General features: G+C 38.7%; 1 protein-coding gene across 7 annotated transcripts in view; it reads left to right on the plus strand.

The window, feature by feature from the left end:
* The window catches only part of LOC109895623 (multiple C2 and transmembrane domain-containing protein 1), a 212,987-nt gene that overhangs the window by 105,021 nt on the left and 84,416 nt on the right, over positions 1-23,550 (plus strand). For 3 of the 7 annotated variants that reach the window (XM_031830424.1, XM_020489477.2, XM_031830422.1), the window contains exons 3-9: positions 1,213-1,355; positions 2,892-2,971; positions 3,643-3,754; positions 7,785-7,823; positions 11,289-11,459; positions 12,681-12,811; positions 13,714-13,900. In XM_031830424.1, coding sequence (XP_031686284.1) covers positions 1,213-1,355; positions 2,892-2,971; positions 3,643-3,754; positions 7,785-7,823; positions 11,289-11,459; positions 12,681-12,811; positions 13,714-13,900 — 863 coding nt within the window. The remainder of the gene's footprint in view (positions 1-1,212; positions 1,356-2,891; positions 2,972-3,642; positions 3,755-7,784; positions 7,824-11,288; positions 11,460-12,680; positions 12,812-13,713; positions 13,901-23,550) is intronic. The other 4 variants (XM_031830418.1, XM_031830423.1, XM_031830420.1 and 1 more) reach the window with 3 other exon arrangements.

Consider the following 23,550-nt stretch of genomic DNA (forward strand, 5'->3'; position numbering starts at 1 on the left):
ACTGTTTTCCAAACTTTAGACGGCTCACCAGCAGAGTCTGAGATAGAACTTAGAAAGTTTCTAGATTTAGCTTTCTTGATTGAGGAAATGTATCTATTTCTCAATTGCCTTAAAAAAAAATGCCAATTAGCTACAGTCAACTTTTGTAGCCTTGGCCCAGGCCTTGATTTCTCATAACAATCTGACAGTTCTTTAGAGAATTGGTATCTCAAATTCATGCAATAGGACAGTGATCACTCAGATCATTAGCAAAGACACCACTGAATCCATTTTGCATGAATCCATTTTGCAATCAGTTGATTCAGGTTAAAGTCCAGAGGCTGGGGTAACCCATACTGTATCTAAGTTAAAAAAATCCTAACACAACTAAATCAGATGAAAGAAAAGGTTTTAAATACTCAGAAATAGTAAAAAAAAAAAAAATGATAGGATAGTGATGTTTAGAGAACATGATGCCACAAGAGTTTATTTCCCAAATATAGCCACCCCTCTCTCTTTTTCTGACTGTCACACCTGAAGATGTTGTAATCAGCAATATCAATGTCCTTATCTGGGACATATGTTACCTTACCTTATCTCCCCGTCATCCCTGTAGAGCATCTTTTCTTTCCAAAAATGCGTCCAAGTTATCTACAAAAGCATTTTAGCCTACTGCAGTTCTGTTGGCATTACTTTTGTAGAGAACAGGGCCTGGAGTGTGAGTCACATGACATGAGTCTTGAGGCCAGACAGTGTTTGTCTGTGTGACCTGACCTGCCTTGCCCTGGTTAGCACCCCCATGCTCACAAACATTAACACAACTCACTATAACAACCGAGAGGAGAGGACAGGCTGCCTTAGACCGGGGGGAGGTAGGGAGGAAAAGAAAGAGAGAGGGGGGAGAGAGAGAGAGAGAGCGAGGGAGGGAGAGAGAGACATCTGTTTACCCCTACAGCGCGGTAAAAGAGATTAAACTCTGAATAGGACAACATGCATGACATTACGTTACAGATGTATTACTAGATTCAGTAAGCAATACACGAGGAGGCATATCGAAAACAATATTTAGTCATTATGCACCATCTTGAGCACCTTGCTTTTTCCCAAAACAAAGCACCCTTATCTCATCAGTTTCACCCAAATCTCTTTTGCGCAGAAGAAATCTCCCTCCTGTCTCTATGGACAGGTAATACTAACCCCCATCTTCCCTCCGTGTTGTTGTCTTGTGTCCAGGGACAAGTGATCCGTATGTGAAGTTTAAGATCGGTGGGAAGGAGGTGTTCAGGAGCAGGACCATCAATAAGAACCTGAACCCAGTGTGGGACGAGAAAGTCAGCCTACTGGTGGACAGCCTCCGAGAACCCCTCTATGTCAAGGTAGGAGGACGCAGAGCTACTGCACTGTTTTGGGATATTAACACATGTATTTTCAAGCATTAGTACTATCATTATATACTTTGTCTAACCATTGCCTCCATCTGAAACATGTAATTGTGACGTTTGGGAAAGTGTGATGTGGTTATTCGAGTACAGCGCTAATTTCAGTGGACTTATGCCATGTAATGTGAAAATGAAAGGAATATAAATAAGATGAATGCATATACAGTTGAAGTCGGAAGTTTACATACAGTACACCTTTGCCAAATACATTTAAACTCAGTTTTTCACGATTCCTGACATCACAACTCTACTTTAAGAATGTGAAATGTCAAAACAATAGTAGAGAGAATGATTTATTTCAGCTTTTATTTCCTTCATCACATTCCCAGTGGGTCAGAAGTTTACATGCACACAATTAGTATTTGGTAGCATAGCCTTAAAATTGTTTAACTTGGGTCACACGTTTTGGATAGCCTTCCACAAGCTTCCCACAATAAGTTGGGTGAATTTTGGCCCATTCCTCCTGACAGAGCTGGTGTAACTGAGTCATGTTTGTAGGCCTCCTTACTCCTTACACGCTTTTTCAGTTCTGCCCACAAATGTTCTATAGGTTTGAGGTCAGGGCTTTGTGATGGCCACTCCAAATACCTTAACTCTGTTGTCCTTAAGCCATTTTGCCACAACTTTGTAAGTATGCTTGGGGTCATTGTCCATTTGGAGGACCCATTTGCGACCAAGCTTTAACTTCCTGACTGATGTCTTGAGATGTTGTTTCAATATATCCACAACATTTTCCCTCTTCATGATGCCATCTATGTTGTGAAGTGCACCAGTCCGTCCTGCAGCAAAGCATCCCCGCCACATGATGCTGCCACCCCCATGCTTCGCGGTTGGAATGGTGTTCTTCCTTCAAACATAACGATGGTCATTATGGCCAAAAAGCTCTATTTTTGTTTCATCAGACCAGAGGACATTTCTCAAAAAAGTACGAACTTTGTCCCCATGTGTATGGGGACAAATGACATCATTTTCTGGAATTTTCCAAGCTGTTTAAAGGCACAGTCAACTTAGTATATGTAAACTTCTGACCCACTGGAATTGTAATACAGTGAATTTTAAGTCAAATAATCTGTCTGTAAACAATTGTTGGGAAAATGACTTGTGTCCTGCACAAAATAGATGTCCTAACCGACTTGCCAAAACTATAGTTTGTTAACAAGAAATTTGTGGAGTTGTTAAAAAACTAGTTTTAATGACTCCAACATAAGTGTATGTAAAACTTCCGACTTCAACTGTACTACAGTGCAGTACACCTGAGCAGAGTACAGTACTAGAGTTGCAAAAATCTAGTAACTTTCCAGAAAACCTGGTTGTAATATTCCCGGGAATCAGGAGGGAATAAGCCCAAAATCCCAAGTCATCTAGACAGTATTTCTGGAAGACCTGGGCATTTTGGGAAAGGTACCAGATTTTTTGCAACCCTATACAATACAGTATGTGGTCTCTATGGTAACAGTGTGTTGTGTCCTGCAGGTGTTTGACTATGACTTTGGCCTTCAGGATGACTTCATGGGTTCGGCATACCTCTACCTGGAGTCCCTGGAACACCAGAGGTCTGGACAGACAGGGAAACACTCAACTTTACACCTCTCCTTCAACTCTCGCTCTTTCTTTCTCTGTTGCACTTTCTCTCTTTTTTTGATTGTACTCTCTCGCGCTCTCTCTCTCTCTCTCTCTCTTTCATGCTCACTCTCATGCTCTCTCTCTTTCCTTCACCCATCTTTATCTTATTTCTCCTCCTTGTCTTCTTGTCCTTCCCTTCATCCCTCCATCTCATCCCTCTCTTTCTCCATCCCCCATCTCCTTCTGTTTCTCTTCCTTCCTTTTCTTCTCCCTCTCCGTCTCCTTTTTCTCCTGTCTCACACAGAAGCATATTCTCTCTCTCTCTCTCTCTCTCTCTCTCTCTCTCTCTCTCTCTTGTTCTCCCACACATTCTGTCTCCATGTCTCTCAGCCATGTCATCGGTTTTCTTTGTCACTCACAATTGTTGTCCTTGTTTGCTTATCTCTCTCTCTTAGGCCCACAAATCACCTATTTGTGTCCCCATTTCCCTTGACACTTGGTTCAATGGAACTTATTCAATGCACCACTGCCCTCTAGTGTACTTCCATGGAAATGCAAATGACTTGTATTTACATGACACACAGGTTTGCTAGGGAGTGTGTGTACATGTGTGCGTGTGCATGTGCGTGCGGGTCACTGTGTCCTCCCTCTGCCACTTCAGGAACCTGGACGTGACCCTTGACCTTGAGGACCCCCAGTACCCCGACCATGACCTGGGAACTCTAGACCTGGCAGTCACACTGTCGCCCAAAGAGGGAGACTTCAGGGAAGCTGTAAGTCCGCTATGTTGTTATGTCTCTCTCTCTCTCTCTCTCTCTCTGTTGCTCTCTCTCTCTCTCTCTCGTCATCAAACTAACCATGTATATATCATATCTGAATGGGCCAGGATTTGGATGAAAAGGGAAAATGTCTGTTTCCACATCAGTACTGTCCTAAGGGCTCAATAAAGCCTGGTTGGACATACAGCTCATTCCGGACCAGGCCTTAATCCCCGGGGCTCCAAAGAGGATAAGACGGCACAAGAGAGGCAAACTAGTGGTCTCCCTGACGAGACTACAATGGCGAGTAAATAAACCGTCTCTACCCGCCATTCTATTGGCGAATGTACAATCACAAGAGAACAATCTGGACGAGTTCCGTTTGAGACTATCATATCAACGGATCCTGAAGAACTGTGATATTGTGTATTTCTCGGAGTCGCAGCTGAACAAGGACGTGGGTAATAAACAGTACCAGTCAACAGTTTGGACACACATACTCATTCAAGGGTTTCTCTTTATTTTTAGAATAATAGTGAAGACATCAAAACTATGACATATATATTTGAGATTCTTCAAAGTAGCCATCCTTTTGCCTTGACGACAGCTTTGCACACTCTTGGCATTCTCTCAACCAGCTTCATGAGGAATGCTTATCCAACCGTCTTGATGCAGTTCCCACATATGCTGAGCACTTGTTCACTGCTTTTTCTTCACTCTGCGGTCCAACTCATCCCAAACCATCTCAATTGGGTTGAGGTCGGGTGATTGTGGAGGCCAGGTCATCTGATGCAGCACTACATCACTCTCCTTCTTGGTCAAATAGCCCTTACACAGCCTAGAGGAGTGTAGGATCATTGTCCTGTTGATTCTGCGTCTTCCTTTCCTGTGGTGGTCCTCATGAGAGCCAGTTTCATCATAGTGCTTGATGGTTTTTGCGACTGCACTTGAAGAAACTTTCAGATTTCTTGAAATGTTCCGCATTGACTGACCATGTCTTAAACTAATGATGGACTGTCGTTTCTTTTTGCTTACTTAAACTGTTCTTGCCATAATATGGACTTGGTCTTTTACCAAATAGGGCTATCTTCTGTATACCACCCCTACCTTGTCACAACACAACTGATTGCCTTAAACGTATTAAGAAAGAAAGAAACTCCACATATTACCTTTTAACGAGGCACACCTGTGCCTCGTTAAAATACATTCCAGGTGACTACCTCATGAAGCTGGTTGAGAGAATGTCATTAAGGCAAAGGGTGGCTACTTTGAAGAATCTCAAATATAAAATATATTTTGATTTGTTTAACACTTTCTACATGATTCCATATGTGTTATTTCATAGGTATGTTATCTTCACTGTTATTCTGCAATTAAAACAAGAGTAAAAATCAAGAAAAACCCTGGAATGAGTAGGTGTGTCCAAACCTTTGACTGGTACTGTACATCTGTACATACATCTATTTTTTCTGTGCATCGTCAAGACCAAAACGGCAGGTAAGGTTAAGGGGGCGGTGTGTGTCTCTTTGTTAGCCACAGCTGGTGCTCGAATGTAAAGGAAGTCTCTAGGTTTTTCTCGCCTGAGTTAGAATACCTCAGGATGAGCTGCAGACCATAATATTTACCGAGAGAGTTTTCATCAAATGTCTATTTACCTCCAAAAAAACGATACTGGCACAATACCACTCTCAACGACCTGTATAGGGCCATAAGCAAACAAGACCATGCACATCCAGAGGCAGCGCTCCTATTTGCCTGTGATTTTAATGCGGAGAAACTGAAATCTGTCTCGCCTCATTTTTACCAGCATGTTACCTGTGCAACTAGAGGCGGAAAAAAACTCTACATCACCTTTACTCCACACACAGAAACACAATGCAAAGCTCTCCATCCGTTTGGCAAATCTGACCATAACTCTATCCTCCTGATTCCTGCTTACCAGTAAAAACTCAAACGGGAAGTACCAGTGACGTGTTCAATACGAAGTGGTCCAATGAAGCGGATGCTAAGCTACACGACTGTTTCGCTAGCACAGACTGGAATGTGTTCCCGGATTGATCCGATAACATTGAGGAGTTTACCACATCAGTCTCCGGCTTCATTAATAAGTGATCCGATGACATCGCCCCCACAGTGACCGTACGTACATATCCCAACACCATAGTGCCCTTCAAGCTTATCACGAAAGCTCAGGACCCTGGGACTGAACACCTCCTTCTTGCAACTGGATCTTGAACTTCCTGAGGTGCCGCCCCGGGTGGTGAAGGTAGGCAACAATATATCCGCCACACTGGACCATTAACATCGGGGGCCCCACAGGGGTGCGTGCTTAGTCTCTTCCTTGTACTCTCTGTTCACCCACGACAGCATGGCCGTTCACGACTCAAACACCATCATTCATTTTTCACACGATAGTGGTTGGCCTGATCACTGACGACGATGAGACAGTATATAGGGAGGAGGTCAGTGACCTGGCAGTGTGGTGCTAGGATAACAACCTCTCCCTTAGCGTCAGCAAGACAAAGGATCTAATCGTGGACTACAGGAAATGTCCACATTGATCGGGCTGTAGTGGAGTGGGTCGACAGCTTCAAGTTCCTCGGTCCAGTGTGAAGGAAGTTAGAGGTAGTTTCTCAAGCCAATGCTAACTAGCGTTAGCGCAATGGCTGGAAGTCTATGGGTATCTGCTAGCGTGCTAGAACATAAACCTTTAGCCATTGCTCTAACGCTAGTTAGCACTGGCTTGAGAAGCTACCTCTATCTTCCTTCATACTGGACACACAGACATAAAAATGGTAAAATCATTTTTCATTCTCACTTCAATTTGGCTCAGAGGAAATGTCTCCCCAGCCAATGGCACGGTGCCGTAATACATCATCGAGCCAGTGATAGATAGTCTATGAGCTGCTGAACTGTATACCATCCATCTTTCAATTGGTGGAAATTAATTTGCAGTGTAGTAGACCTACTGGAGAAAAAAGATTTGAGCACGCACAACAAACAATTTGCTTTTAGAAAAAAAAAACTGTTCCATTTTCTAAGAGTGTTGGGTAATATTGCTCCTAATGATGTGCATCCTTCCCTCTGTGGACGTGCTCAATGTTTCAGAGTAGTATTTATTTATGTTCAATTATTTGTTTGGTTAATTGGACCCCTGCATGTTTGATATAGAACAAGAGGAGATTCTTGGGGGAAATGTTTTATTCTGTTTGATCTGATGTCTTAATTGTGCTCCTTATTTAGTTCGATAATTCACAGAATCCGCATTTGACACAACATATAAAGTGTATTTGGATTAAGCATCCTTTTGGATCCCTCAAACTGTGAAAAGGAGCACAAGGTCACAGCGACACTACACAGTATGGATGTTGTCCTCTATCACCACCTACTGGGCAAAATGAAATCTTGAATTCAAGGGCATGAGAAACAAGAATCAAAACTAGACGGACGATTCACATTCATAATGTTCACATTTCATAAAATACTGTACTACGTGGTAATCAGAAACAGGAAAATAACCTTAACATAATGACTACTAATGTCTAAGAAAGGAATGCCCAGATACACACACACACACACACACACACACACACACACATCCTGGAGTGTGTTAGCCGGTCCCAAATGACTTCATAACCATTCATTTGGCCCTAACAACCCTTCAATATTTTCGGATCTGTACGGTGGAAGCAATATGGTTGAAGGACCTCCTCTACACGGGTTACACCTACACATACCCTTAAGATCTGCAGGTATTGAAGGGTTAGGGCCAAGGGTAGGGTTAGAGAGTCATGTGGGACTGTATTTGCGTGTTGTCTGCCAGTGTGTGCGTGCTAGCACACATATATACCTGTCCCCTGTGTGTGTGCAGCACAGTATATATGGGCCGTTGTGAGTGGCAGCGCTTCTTACTGAATGTGTTGCTTATTTTGGCTGCCTGTGACCGTCCTCCTCACCCTGCCTCCTCCTGGGCTGACCTCTGCCCTCTGATCCCCTGCAGCTCTAAGCTCTCCAGCGTCCGATAACTGCTTTGTCTCATTTACAGACCATGCTTTTGAGAAGGAGCTGGAAACGATCCAATAAGGTAATACATGGCATGTTACCTCTAATACCAACTACCTACCTACTCTACCCACCCAAAACCCTCTGCTGCCCTGGGTTCAGGTGGAGACCCAGCCCCTCTCCCTGTCCCCTTTATCAGTTCCCACTCCATCATGTTTTATTTCCCTCAAGCTGCATTATACAGACAGGTGGAACTGGGAGCAGTGAGGAGTAGTGGGTATACTGGATGTACAGTACATGCTTGTTGTTAGTCGGCAGGTAGCCTAGCGGTTAGGGGTGGCAGGTAGCCTAGTGGTTAGAGCGTTGGACTTGTAGCTAAGAAGTCGCAAGGTAAACAAGGTACAAGGTAAACAAAAAATCTGGCGTTCTGCTCTTGAACAAGGCAGTTAACCCATTGTTCCTAGGCTGTCATTGAAAATAAAAATTTGTTCTTGACTGACTTGCCTTAGTTAAATAACGGTAAAAATAAATAAAAAGGACTTTTGGGGTCTTCTGTACTTTGACTGAATTTTTTGTCTCTTTATATTGACCAGAAGCTATAGAATCGTGTGGAAATGTAGTCATGGTAACATAGTAACCTCAAATTGTGATTTGGGCACCAGTCTTTAAGGTTACAGCAAGAATCAATACTGAAACTTTAGTTGAATGTTTAGACCGTGATTTCATATTCTTTGTGCCTGAAATATAAAAATAGATACTATATATTATATAGTAACTAATCAGGGTTGTAAGTTATAATTGTTAAGTTATGGAGTGTGGCACTTGAAAGCAGTTTGCCAAGACCCTATTGGAACAAGTCCAGTGTTTTGCTAGTTTATCTGATACAACCAGCAAGGAAGCGCCGTGACTCACTGATCTGGATAGGAGGACGTTTGTTAGTGCAATATTTGCTCCGAAAATTTAGCATAAACATTGATCTGGTTCCCTCAAATTATCATTTTTTTGTGGGGGGGGGGGGGGGGGGGGGGTAGAGAGCTGTTTGGATTTGAAAATCCAACAGTTGTAATGGAAGGAACAACGTCAAAACAGCCTTTCCAGCAGAGGAGGCTGGTGGGAGTAGCTATAGGAGGAGGGGCTCATTGTAATGGCCAGAATGGAATAAATGGAACGGTATCAAACATATGGAAACCACATGTTTGACTCTGTTCCATTAATTCCATTCCAGCAATTACAATGAGTCTGTCCTCCTATAGGCTCACCAGGCTCAACTTCAGGGCCAAACTAAAGCCAAGAAATGTTTGGCCCTTAATGGTCTTAGTTTGAAGATTGTAGATAGTCCTGAGAAAAAATGTATACATGTTTCTTTAGTAAAAAAGGGAAAAGAGGAGGTTCAGAGATGGAACTTGTGATGAGAGAGAGTGAGAGAGCACCTTTTGGATGGAGGGATAGTTTTAGAGATGTGTCTTTGTGTGTTGGAGGTTTACTTGCTATCAAGCTAGATCTCCCAGGTCTGAGACGAGACCCTTTTATCTCATGAGAACATCCACCCTGTGAATATCCTTTTGATTTCCCATCATGCCTAGCAGATTGACCCTTAACCTATGATCCATGTCTTTGCTCTCTTTTATTTCCTTACTATAGAAGGAATGCTGGTCCCGGGGCTGCTTCTCCCTTACATTGGCCTATGCATGTGGCACATGTGTCTGTATCTGTAGCCATTGGCTATTCATGTTCTGTATCCTGTTTGTCACCTTGTTTGTCACCTCTGCACCATAGAAGCCCTCAGGAGTTCCCACATTTGTCTACTTCCCACATTTGTCTATGTTTCTGCGAGCAGCATTTTTGATCTGAAGGTGTGTAGTCGAGTACAGTTGAGTACATCTGAGTAAAAGTTTGTTTGAGTTTATATTGAGAGACAGTAACATAGTTTGAGTGTGTCTCTGGTTGGAGTGGTGCGGCCATTCTGCTGTGCTTCCCCCAAACCAACCCTTTGAAGCGCCAAACTGGGCCATCCCGCCTGTGACTCGGGAATTATCTCCCGTGCTAACCAACTGCTGCACTTCCCCACCAAGCCCTACTTCTCCTGTGTGTCTGCCTCCCTCCCACCACGGTTATTTATACACCCTCTTCTCTTTAATCAAGCCAGTATAGGGCTGGACTCAATACATGCAAACAATGCAAGAACCACTGTGGCATAATTATAACACTAAAATAGTTGAAATCAGCTTCCCTTCAAGTCCAGAAAAGCCAGCTCATGCCTCTTTATTATCGCATACGTCGAAGAGTTCAATCACACAGGGCTTTCGTTTTAGACGATATCAGCTCCTAAGTTGATTGTTATTTTCAATAAGGGATTTCAACCCAACACTTACCCTCATATTTTATTTTCCCTGCTCTACTTTGGGCGTGGGGTGTTGAATCTGTTCATTCCTAATCCAAATCGGCCATGGGTTTTTACATAATGAGCGACATGTAGCAACAATATAATTAACGCGGCCTCCCAATGAGGCTTTTCCCCCGGAAGAGGAGTTAGCTAGCATAGAGCGGCACCCTTCACCATTAGCATGACAACATCGTGTAGTAGGTTCCCTGGACTTACTGTACAGTAGTGCGGGTCTGGGTGGTAGTATCACACAGAGCCCAGCTCTCATTGTTTCATGTCTGGAGAATGGAAATGAATAGGCCTCGTCTCCACATCAAAGTGCTGCTGCTTGTGCGCCAGGGTTTGTTCACAGTTTAATGAAATTCACTCCAAACAAAAGATATGCTAATGAGGCCCCTCCAAATGAGTCAGGGAGACAGTTAGATAACTCATAGAGATGTGTTTGTTTGACAAATAAGTACCGACGGGCTTTATTTTTGTGGGGGGTTTTTCTCCTCCCGCACAAGCAAGCAATAGATGTGTGACTCCTGCCGAGGTTAAATTAGCCTGTAAGCGATTAGGAAACGGTTCGAAAATGGGTTTTAAACTGAGGGGGGAGGAGCATCAATCAGAATTCATGCTGTCAGTGGTACAGCTCAATGGGTTTTATTATATTCTACTGCTGTCACTCAAAGACTCATAGACCAGGGCCTGTGTTCATAACGTGTCTCAGAGTAAGAGTGCTGATCTATAATTAGCCCCCACCCCCTGTCCATAGTCTTATTCTTTATGATCTAAAAAGCTAAACTGATCCTAGATCAGCACTCCTACTGTGAGACACTTTATCAGTACAGGTCCAGGTGAAAACACAGAGATAAACCTGTAGAGTGGACAGTAGAAGCGTCAGGGGTGGGATCTGAACCCAGATCAGGTACAGTATCTATATTAGAATGTACAGGAGTGATCCACAGCATAATGGACAAGCTCTGAACCAGAAGTTGTCTCCAATGTTTCTGTGTTGGACTGTGTTCCTTTGCCTCCATCTCTTTGTATGGTCTTCATGTCTGTCATATGTATTGCTGTGTGTCTACAGATAGAACACTGTGATTGACTGTCTGTTTCTGTTTGCATGCTTGTGTGTGTGTGTGTGTGTCTGGGTGTGTGGGTGTGTGTGGGTGTACGCAGCAGCTGCATTCAAGTATGCGGTTGTCAGATGTCCACAGGAAAGCTCAGCTGTGGAGAGGTATAGTGAGCATCAGTCTGATTGAGGCTCGCGACCTCCAGCCTATGGACGCCAACGGCTTCAGTGACCCCTACGTCAAATTCAGACTGGGCCATCAGAAATACAAGAGCAAGGTACCTACACCAGCCCTCACGTACTGGAACTTCCAACTCATTTCCTAGCCAATTGTTACTTTAGCATTACAATACATGACCAAACGTATGTGGACACCTACTCGTCAAACATCTCATTCCAAAATCATGGGCATTAATATGGAGTTGATCCCCCCTTGCTGCTATAACAGCCTCCACTCTTCTGGGAAGGCTTTCCACTAGATGTTGAAACATTGCTGCGGGGACTTGCTTCCATTCAGCCACAAGAGCATTAGTGAGGTTTGGGCACTGATGTTGGGCGATAAGGACTGGCTCTCAGTCAGCATTCCAATTCATCCCAAAGGTGTTCAATGGGGTTGAGGTCAGGGCTCAGTGCAGACCAGTCAAGTTATTCCACACTGATCTTGACAAACCATTTCTGTAACCATTTCTGGACCTCGCTTTGTGCACGGGGGAATTGTCATGCTGAAACAGGAAAGGGCCTTCCCCAGATTGTTGCCACAAAGTTGGAAACACAGAATCATCTAGAATGTCATTGTATGCTGTAGCGTTAAGATTTCCATTCGCTGGAATGAAGGGGCCTAACCCGAACCATGAAAAACAGCTCCAGACCTTTATTCCTCCTCTACCAAACTTTACAGTTGGCGCTATGCATTGTGGCAGGTAGCGTTCTCCTGGCATCTGCTAAACCCAGATTAGTCCGTCAGACTGCCAGATGGTGAAGCGTGATTCATCACTCCAGGAAACCCATTTCATGAAGCTCCTGACAAACAGTTATTGTGCTGATTGTGCTGTTACTTCCAGGGGCAGTTTGGAACAGTTCGGTAGTAAGTGTGGCAACGCGAGGACAGAGGATTTTTAGACGCTACGCAAACACAGTCATGGGTGGTACTGGGGTGGTAAAATCATTCAAAAGGCATCCTGGGAAATAAATATGCAAATAAGGCTTCACACCCTACAGTGTTAAAACAACACCCCAGAAACAAGCTACTGTAACACCACAGGTGTTAATTCCCTAACACTGAGAAAGTGTAACAGCATCAGCTACAATAAAGTGTTCTTGTACGTCAGAATTTGCAACACCCATGGTGTTAGGGACCCAACACTCTTGTTTGTGTTAGTCGATGAACACTATTTGCGATGGTCACCTATCATTTCTAAGAACGTGTTACATTTAAAACTGTGGGGTGTTAACATTCTGATTGCGCACATGTCCCTCTTTTTGTGTGCTCCACTCGGCAGACGATACCCAAGACTTTGAACCCCCAGTGGAGAGAGCAGTTTGACTTCCATCTGTATGAGGAGCAGGGGGGCTTCATCGACATCACCGTCTGGGACAAAGACGCCGGCAAGAAGGATGACTTCATGGGCAGGTGGGCCTCTCCCATGCACACACACAAGCTCACACACAAGCTCACCTATACACACGCACTGACACACACTTTCTTTTGTTCATTTTTCAACAACACCAATCGTCTCCCTCCTGTCTTTGTTAGAATGCGCTAAGGGTCTGCTGTGTGTGTGTCTGTGTCTGTGTGTGTGTATTTGATGTGAGATTCCCTCTTGGGCCGAGGGTGACACTGCTTTTGAGTTCGTTAAACCGTTAGCCCGACTCACGCTTGCTACATGTGCGTGTGTGCGTGAATGTGTGTTTGACAAGTTCCCACTAAGACAGGAGACTAATAGCTAGGAGAGGAGCTCGTTTTGCAATTCTCCATACCTCTTCCTGGAGAGCTAGTGTCCACAGGTCCTTGCTTGTAATTGACTATTTCCCCCTCCTTAAATACCCATCTGGTTGAGTCATGTTCCAGGCCCACTGATGTCCACGTCACCCCTCTGTCCAGGACCTACTGACAGATTCATTAACACACGCACACACATTCAGCACCAGTGTGCCTGCCTGCCTCCCATTGCACCACTGGCTCACTGGAAAACTAAAATATATCTCCCCTGTCTCAGCCTCTCTCTCTCAACCTCTCAACCTCTCTCTCTCTCAACCTCTCTCTCTCTCTCAACCTCGGTCTCTCTCTCTCTCCCGGTCTCTTGGTGAATTGGACTGGATAAAGCAACCCTGTGCCATAACCATGAACCATATTTCCAAATGACTGGCAGACGACAGTAAAAGCACAGTGATTACCTCGCTCTTTCTCTTCCCCACTTTCTCCTGCTTTCTACCACTTGTCTCACTCTTTCTCACTGTCATCCCCCTCTATTCCTCTCAACGTCAGAGTCTATATATCTGTATATCTGTAATTAAAGCGTGTGTGTGTTTCAGGTGTTCGGTTGACCTGTCGCCGCTGAGTAAAGAGCACACTCATAAGTTGGACGTACCGCTGGAGGAGGGCGAGGGCATGCTGGTGCTGCTGGTCACACTCACTGGGGCTGCAGCAGTGTCCATCTCGGACCTGTCGGTCAATATTCTGGATGACCCACACGAGAGACACCAGATACTACAGAGATATGTGAGTTTGTGTGTGTGCGTGTGTCAGTAGGTGACCTTAATGGAAGAGGCCTAAGTGACACGACTCAGGCTCTCGGTCTCTCCTGCTCCCTCGTGTGAAGACATCAAGCATCAACACTTTGTCACAACTTGTTTTCATTGGATGACATGTCATTTTGATGCACCTGTCCAGTGTATGTAACAATAAAAACACACTTTAATACACCTATCCAGTGTATGTAACAATAGAAACACACTTTAATACACCTATCCAGTGTATGTAACAATAGAAACACACTTTAATACACCTGTCCAGTGTATGTAACAATAAAAACATGTTTCGATACACCTATTTATTTTATTATTTAACCTTTATTTAACTAGGCATGGCAGTTAAGAACAAATTCCTGTTTACAATGACGGCCTAGGAACAGTGGGGTAACTGCCTTGTTCAGGGGCACAACGACAGATTTTGACCTTGTCACCTCGGGCATTTGTTCTAGCAACCTTTTGGTTACTGGCCCAACGCTCCAACCACTAGGCTACCTGCCGCCCCCAGTGTATGTGACAATAAAAACACATTTTGATACACCTATCCAGTGTATGTAACAATAGAAACACATTTTGATACACCTATCCAGGACATGTAACGATAGAAACACATTTTGATACACCTATCCAGGACATGTAACAATAGAAACACATTTTGATACACCTATCCAGTGTATGTAACAATAGAAACACATTTTGATAATCCTATCCAGTGTATGTAACAATAGAAACACATTTTGATACACCTATCCAGTGTATGTAACAATATAACACACTTTGATACACCTATCCAGTGTATGTAACAATATAAACACATTTTAATACACCTATCTGGTGTATGTAACAATAGAAACACATTTTATACACCTATCCAGTGTATGTAACAATAGAAACACACTTTGATACACCTATCCAGTGTATGTAATAATAGAAACACATTTTGATACACCTATCAAGAGTATGTAACAATAGAAACACATTTTGATACACCTATTCAGTGTATGTAGCAATAGAAACACATTTCATTTTGATACACCTATCCAGTGTATGTAACAATAGAAACATATTTTCATACACCTATCCAGTGTATGTAACAATAGAAACACATTTTAATACACCTATCCAGTGTATGTAGCAATAGAAACACATTTTGATACACCTATCCAATGTATGTAACAATAGAAACACATTTTGATACACCTATCCAGTGTATGTAACAATAGAAACAAATTGTGATACACCTATTCAGTGTATGTAACAATAGAAACACATTTTCATACACCTATCCAGTGTATGTAACAATAGAAACACATTTTGATACACTTATCCAGTGTATATAACAATATAAACACATTTTAGTGTATGTAACAATAGAAACAGATTTTGATACACCTATGCAGTGTATATAACAATAGAAACACATTTAATACACCTATCCAGTGTATGTAACAATAGAAACACACTTTGATACACCTATCCAGTGTATGTAACAATTGAAACACATTTTGATACACCTATCAAGAGTATGTAACAATATAAACACATTTTGATACACCTATTCAGTGTATGTAGCAATATAAACACATTTCATTTTGATACACCTATCCAGTGTATGTAACAATAGAAACAAATTGTGATACACCTATTCAGTGTATGTAACAATAGAAACATATTTTCATACACCTATCCAGTGTATGTAACAATAGAAACACATTTTAATACACCTATCCAGTGTATGTAGCAATAGAAACACACTTTAATACACCTATCCAGTGTATGTAACAATATAAACACATTTTGATACACCTATCCAGTGTATGTAACAATAGAAACACATTTCAGTGTATGTAACAATAGAAACAGATTTTGATACACCTATCCAGTGTATATAACAATAGAAACACATTTAATACACATATCCAGTGTATGTAACAATAGAAACACATTTAATACACCTATCCAGTGTATGTAACAATAGAAACACATTTTGATACACCTATCCAGTGTATGTAACAATAGAAACAAATTGTGATACACCTATTCAGTGTATGTAACAATAGAAACACCTTTCCAGTGTATGTAACAATAGAAACACATTTTGATACACTTATCCAGTGTATATAACAATAGAAACACATTTTAGTGTATGTAACAATAGAAACAGATTTTGATACACCTATCCAGTGTATATAACAATAGAAACACATTTAATACACCTATCCAGTGTATGTAACAATAGAAACACATTTAATACACCTATCCAGTGTATGTAACAATAGAAACACATTTTGATACACCTATCCAGTGTATGTAACAATAGAAACACATTTTGATACACCTATCCAGTGTATGTAACAATAGAAACACATTTTGTTACACATATCCAGTGTATGTAACAATAGAAACACATTTTAATACACCTATGTAACAATAAAAACACTTTTGCACGAAGATTTCAGTTTGACACTGTTTGACATTTGTAAAGATGTGTATTCAGTGTATGTAGCAATAAAAACACTTTTGTAGATTTTTTGCACGAAGATTTCAGTTTGACACTGTTTGACATTTGTAAAGATGTGTATTCAGTGTATGTAGCAATAGAAACACATTTCATTTTGATACACCTATCCAGTGTATGTAACAATAGAAACATATTTTCATACACCTATCCAGTGTATGTAACAATAGAAACACATTTTAATACACCTATCCAGTGTATCTAGCAATAGAAACACACTTTAATACACCTATCCAGTGTATGTAACAATAAGAAACACATTTTAATACACCTATCCAGTGTATGTAGCAATAGAAACACACTTTAATACACCTATCCAGTGTATGTAACAATAGAAATAAATTGTGATACACCTATCCAGTGTATGTAACAATAGAAACACATTTTAGTGTATGTAACAATAGAAACAGATTTTGATACACCTATCCAGTGTATATAACAATAGAAACACATTTAATACACATATCCAGTGTATGTAACAATAGAAACACATTTAATACACCTATCCAGTGTATGTAACAATAGAAACACATTTTGATACACCTATCCAGTGTATGTAACAATAGAAACAAATTGTGATACACCTATTCAGTGTATGTAACAATAGAAACACCTATCCAGTGTATGTAACAATAGAAACACACTTTGATACACCTATCCAGTGTATGTAACAATTGAAACACATTTTGATACACCTATCAAGAGTATGTAACAATATAAACACATTTTGATACACCTATTCAGTGTATGTAGCAATATAAACACATTTCATTTTGATACACCTATCCAGTGTATGTAACAATAGAAACAAATTGTGATACACCTATTCAGTGTATGTAACAATAGAAACATATTTTCATACACCTATCCAGTGTATGTAACAATAGAAACACATTTTAATACACCTATCCAGTGTATGTAGCAATAGAAACACACTTTAATACACCTATCCAGTGTATGTAACAATATAAACACATTTTGATACACCTATCCAGTGTATGTAACAATAGAAACACATTTCAGTGTATGTAACAATAGAAACAGATTTTGATACACCTATCCAGTGTATATAACAATAGAAACACATTTAATACACATATCCAGTGTATGTAACAATAGAAACACATTTAATACACCTATCCAGTGTATGTAACAATAGAAACACATTTTGATACACCTATCCAGTGTATGTAACAATAGAAACAAATTGTGATACACCTATTCAGTGTATGTAACAATAGAAACACCTTTCCAGTGTATGTAACAATAGAAACACATTTTGATACACTTATCCAGTGTATATAACAATAGAAACACATTTTGATACACTTATCCAGTGTATATAACAATAGAAACACATTTTAGTGTATGTAACAATAGAAACACATTTTGATACACCTATCCAGTGTATATAACAATAGAAACACATTTAATACACCTATCCAGTGTATGTAACAATAGAAACACATTTAATACACCTATCCAGTGTATGTAACAATAGAAACACATTTTGATACACCTATCCAGTGTATGTAACAATAGAAACACATTTTAATACACCTATATGTAACAATAAAAACACTTTTGTAGATTTTTTGCACGAAGATTTCAGTTTGACACTGTTTGACATTTGTAAAGATGTGTATTCAGTGTATGTAGCAATAAAAACACTTTTGTAGATTTTTTGCACGAAGATTTCAGTTTGACATTGTTTGACATTTGTAAAGATGTGTATTCAGTGTATGTAGCAATAGAAACACATTTCATTTTGATACACCTATCCAGTGTATGTAACAATAGAAACACATTTTGATACACCTATCCAGTGTATGTAACAATAGAAACAAATTGTGATACACCTATTCAGTGTATGTAACAATAGAAACACATTTTCATACACCTATCCAGTGTATGTAACAATAGAAACACATTTTGATACACGTATCCAGTGTATGTAGCAATAGAAACACACTTTAATACACCTATCCAGTGTATGTAGCAATATAAACACATTTTGATACACCTATCCAGTGTATGTAACAATAGAAACATATTTTCATACACCTATCCAGTGTATGTAACAATAGAAACACATTTTAATACACCTATCCAGTGTATGTAGCAATAGAAACACACTTTAATACACCTATCCAGTGTATGTAACAATATAAACACATTTTGATACACCTATCCAGTGTATGTAACAATAGAAACACATTTTGATACACCTATCCAGTGTATGTAACAATAGAAATAAATTGTGATACACCTATCCAGTGTATGTAACAATAGAAACACATTTTAGTGTATGTAACAATAGAAACAGATTTTGATACACCTATCCAGTGTATATAACAATAGAAACACATTTAATACACATATCCAGTGTATGTAACAATAGAAACACATTTAATACACCTATCCAGTGTATGTAACAATAGAAACACATTTTGATACACCTATCCAGTGTATGTAACAATAGAAACAAATTGTGATACACCTATTCAGTGTATGTAACAATAGAAACACCTTTCCAGTGTATGTAACAATAGAAACACATTTTGATACACTTATCCAGTGTATATAACAATAGAAACACATTTTAGTGTATGTAACAATAGAAACAGATTTTGATACACCTATCCAGTGTATATAACAATAGAAACACATTTAATACACCTATCCAGTGTATGTAACAATAGAAACACATTTAATACACCTATCCAGTGTATGTAACAATAGAAACACATTTTGATACACCTATCCAGTGTATGTAACAATAGAAACACATTTTGATACACCTATCCAGTGTATGTAACAATAGAAACACATTTTGTTACACATATCCAGTGTATGTAACAATAGAAACACATTTTAATACACCTATGTAACAATAAAAACACTTTTGCACGAAGATTTCAGTTTGACACTGTTTGACATTTGTAAAGATGTGTATTCAGTGTATGTAGCAATAAAAACACTTTTGTAGATTTTTTGCACGAAGATTTCAGTTTGACACTGTTTGACATTTGTAAAGATGTGTATTCAGTGTATGTAGCAATAGAAACACATTTCATTTTGATACACCTATCCAGGACATGTAACAATAGAAACACATTTTGATACACCTATCCAGTGTATGTAACAATAGAAACACATTTTGATAATCCTATCCAGTGTATGTAACAATAGAAACACATTTTGATACACCTATCCAGTGTATGTAACAATATAACACACTTTGATACACCTATCCAGTGTATGTAACAATATAAACACATTTTAATACACCTATCTGGTGTATGTAACAATAGAAACACATTTTATACACCTATCCAGTGTATGTAACAATAGAAACACACTTTGATACACCTATCCAGTGTATGTAATAATAGAAACACATTTTGATACACCTATCAAGAGTATGTAACAATAGAAACACATTTTGATACACCTATTCAGTGTATGTAGCAATAGAAACACATTTCATTTTGATACACCTATCCAGTGTATGTAACAATAGAAACATATTTTCATACACCTATCCAGTGTATGTAACAATAGAAACACATTTTGATACACCTATCCAGTGTATGTAACAATAGAAACAAATTGTGATACACCTATTCAGTGTATGTAACAATAGAAACACATTTTCATACACCTATCCAGTGTATGTAACAATAGAAACACATTTTGATACACTTATCCAGTGTATATAACAATATAAACACATTTTAGTGTATGTAACAATAGAAACAGATTTTGATACACCTATGCAGTGTATATAACAATAGAAACACATTTAATACACCTATCCAGTGTATGTAACAATAGAAACACACTTTGATACACCTATCCAGTGTATGTAACAATTGAAACACATTTTGATACACCTATCAAGAGTATGTAACAATATAAACACATTTTGATACACCTATTCAGTGTATGTAGCAATATAAACACATTTCATTTTGATACACCTATCCAGTGTATGTAACAATAGAAACAAATTGTGATACACCTATTCAGTGTATGTAACAATAGAAACATATTTTCATACACCTATCCAGTGTATGTAACAATAGAAACACATTTTAATACACCTATCCAGTGTATGTAGCAATAGAAACACACTTTAATACACCTATCCAGTGTATGTAACAATATAAACACATTTTGATACACCTATCCAGTGTATGTAACAATAGAAACACATTTCAGTGTATGTAACAATAGAAACAGATTTTGATACACCTATCCAGTGTATATAACAATAGAAACACATTTAATACACATATCCAGTGTATGTAACAATAGAAACACATTTAATACACCTATCCAGTGTATGTAACAATAGAAACACATTTTGATACACCTATCCAGTGTATGTAACAATAGAAACAAATTGTGATACACCTATTCAGTGTATGTAACAATAGAAACACCTTTCCAGTGTATGTAACAATAGAAACACATTTTGATACACTTATCCAGTGTATATAACAATAGAAACACATTTTGATACACTTATCCAGTGTATATAACAATAGAAACACATTTTAGTGTATGTAACAATAGAAACAGATTTTGATACACCTATCCAGTGTATATAACAATAGAAACACATTTAATACACCTATCCAGTGTATGTAACAATAGAAACACATTTAATACACCTATCCAGTGTATGTAACAATAGAAACACATTTTGATACACCTATCCAGTGTATGTAACAATAGAAACACATTTTGATACACCTATCCAGTGTATGTAACAATAGAAACACATTTTGTTACACATATCCAGTGTATGTAACAATAGAAACACATTTTAATACACCTATGTAACAATAAAAACACTTTTGTAGATTTTTTGCACGAAGATTTCAGTTTGACACTGTTTGACATTTGTAAAGATGTGTATTCAGTGTATGTAGCAATAAAAACACTTTTGTAGATTTTTTGCACGAAGATTTCAGTTTGACACTGTTTGACATTTGTAAAGATGTGTATTCAGTGTATGTAGCAATAGAAACACATTTCATTTTGATACACCTATCCAGTGTATGTAACAATAGAAACACATTTTGATACACCTATCCAGTGTATGTAACAATAGAAACAAATTGTGATACACCTATTCAGTGTATGTAACAATAGAAACACATTTTCATACACCTATCCAGTGTATGTAACAATAGAAACACATTTTGATACACGTATCCAGTGTATGTAGCAATAGAAACACACTTTAATACACCTATCCAGTGTATGTAGCAATATAAACACATTTTGATACACCTATCCAGTGTATGTAACAATAGAAACATATTTTCATACACCTATCCAGTGTATGTAACAATAGAAACACATTTTAATACACCTATCCAGTGTATGTAGCAATAGAAACACACTTTAATACACCTATCCAGTGTATGTAACAATATAAACACATTTTGATACACCTATCCAGTGTATGTAACAATAGAAACACATTTTGATACACCTATCCAGTGTATGTAACAATAGAAATAAATTGTGATACACCTATCCAGTGTATGTAACAATAGAAACACATTTTAGTGTATGTAACAATAGAAACCGATTTTGATACACCTATCCAGTGTATATAACAATAGAAACACATTTAATACACATATCCAGTGTATGTAACAATAGAAACACATTTAATACACCTATCCAGTGTATGTAACAATAGAAACACATTTTGATACACCTATCCAGTGTATGTAACAATAGAAACAAATTGTGATACACCTATTCAGTGTATGTAACAATAGAAACACATTTCATTTTGATACACCTATCCAGTGTATGTAACAATAGAAACACATTTTGATACACCTATCCAGTGTATGTAACAATAGAAACAAATTGTGATACACCTATTCAGTGTATGTAACAATAGAAACACATTTTCATACACCTATCCAGTGTATGTAACAATAGAAACACATTTTGATACACGTATCCAGTGTATGTAGCAATAGAAACACACTTTAATACACCTATCCAGTGTATGTAGCAATATAAACACATTTTGATACACCTATCCAGTGTATGTAACAATAGAAACATATTTTCATACACCTATCCAGTGTATGTAACAATAGAAACACATTTTAATACACCTATCCAGTGTATGTAGCAATAGAAACACACTTTAATACACCTATCCAGTGTATGTAACAATATAAACACATTTTGATACACCTATCCAGTGTATGTAACAATATAAACACATTTTGATACACCTTTCCAGTGTATGTAACAATAGAAATTAATTGTGATACACCTATCCAGTGTATGTAACAATAGAAACACATTTTAGTGTATGTAACAATAGAAACCGATTTTGATACACCTATCCAGTGTATATAACAATAGAAACACATTTAATACACATATCCAGTGTATGTAACAATAGAAACACATTTAATACACCTATCCAGTGTATGTAACAATAGAAACACATTTTGATACACCTATCCAGTGTATGTAACAATAGAAACAAATTGTGATACACCTATTCAGTGTATGTAACAATAGAAACACCTTTCCAGTGTATGTAACAATAGAAACACATTTTGATACACTTATCCAGTGTATATAACAATAGAAACACATTTTAGTGTATGTAACAATAGAAACAGATTTTGATACACCTATCCAGTGTATATAACAATAGAAACACATTTAATACACCTATCCAGTGTATGTAACAATAGAAACACATTTAATACACCTATCCAGTGTATGTAACAATAGAAACACATTTTGATACACCTATCCAGTGTATGTAACAATAGAAACACATTTTGATACACCTATCCAGTGTATGTAACAATAGAAACACATTTTGTTACACATATCCAGTGTATGTAACAATAGAAACACATTTTAATACACCTATGTAACAATAAAAACACTTTTGTAGATTTTTTGCACGAAGATTTCAGTTTGACACTGTTTGACATTTGTAAAGATGTGTATTCAGTGTATGTAGCAATAAAAACACTTTTGTAGATTTTTTGCACGAAGATTTCAGTTTGACACTGTTTGACATTTGTAAAGATGTG

The sequence above is a fragment of the Oncorhynchus kisutch genome, linkage group LG8 (genome assembly GCF_002021735.2).
Source record: "Oncorhynchus kisutch isolate 150728-3 linkage group LG8, Okis_V2, whole genome shotgun sequence".
Classification (NCBI taxonomy): domain Eukaryota; kingdom Metazoa; phylum Chordata; class Actinopteri; order Salmoniformes; family Salmonidae; genus Oncorhynchus; species Oncorhynchus kisutch.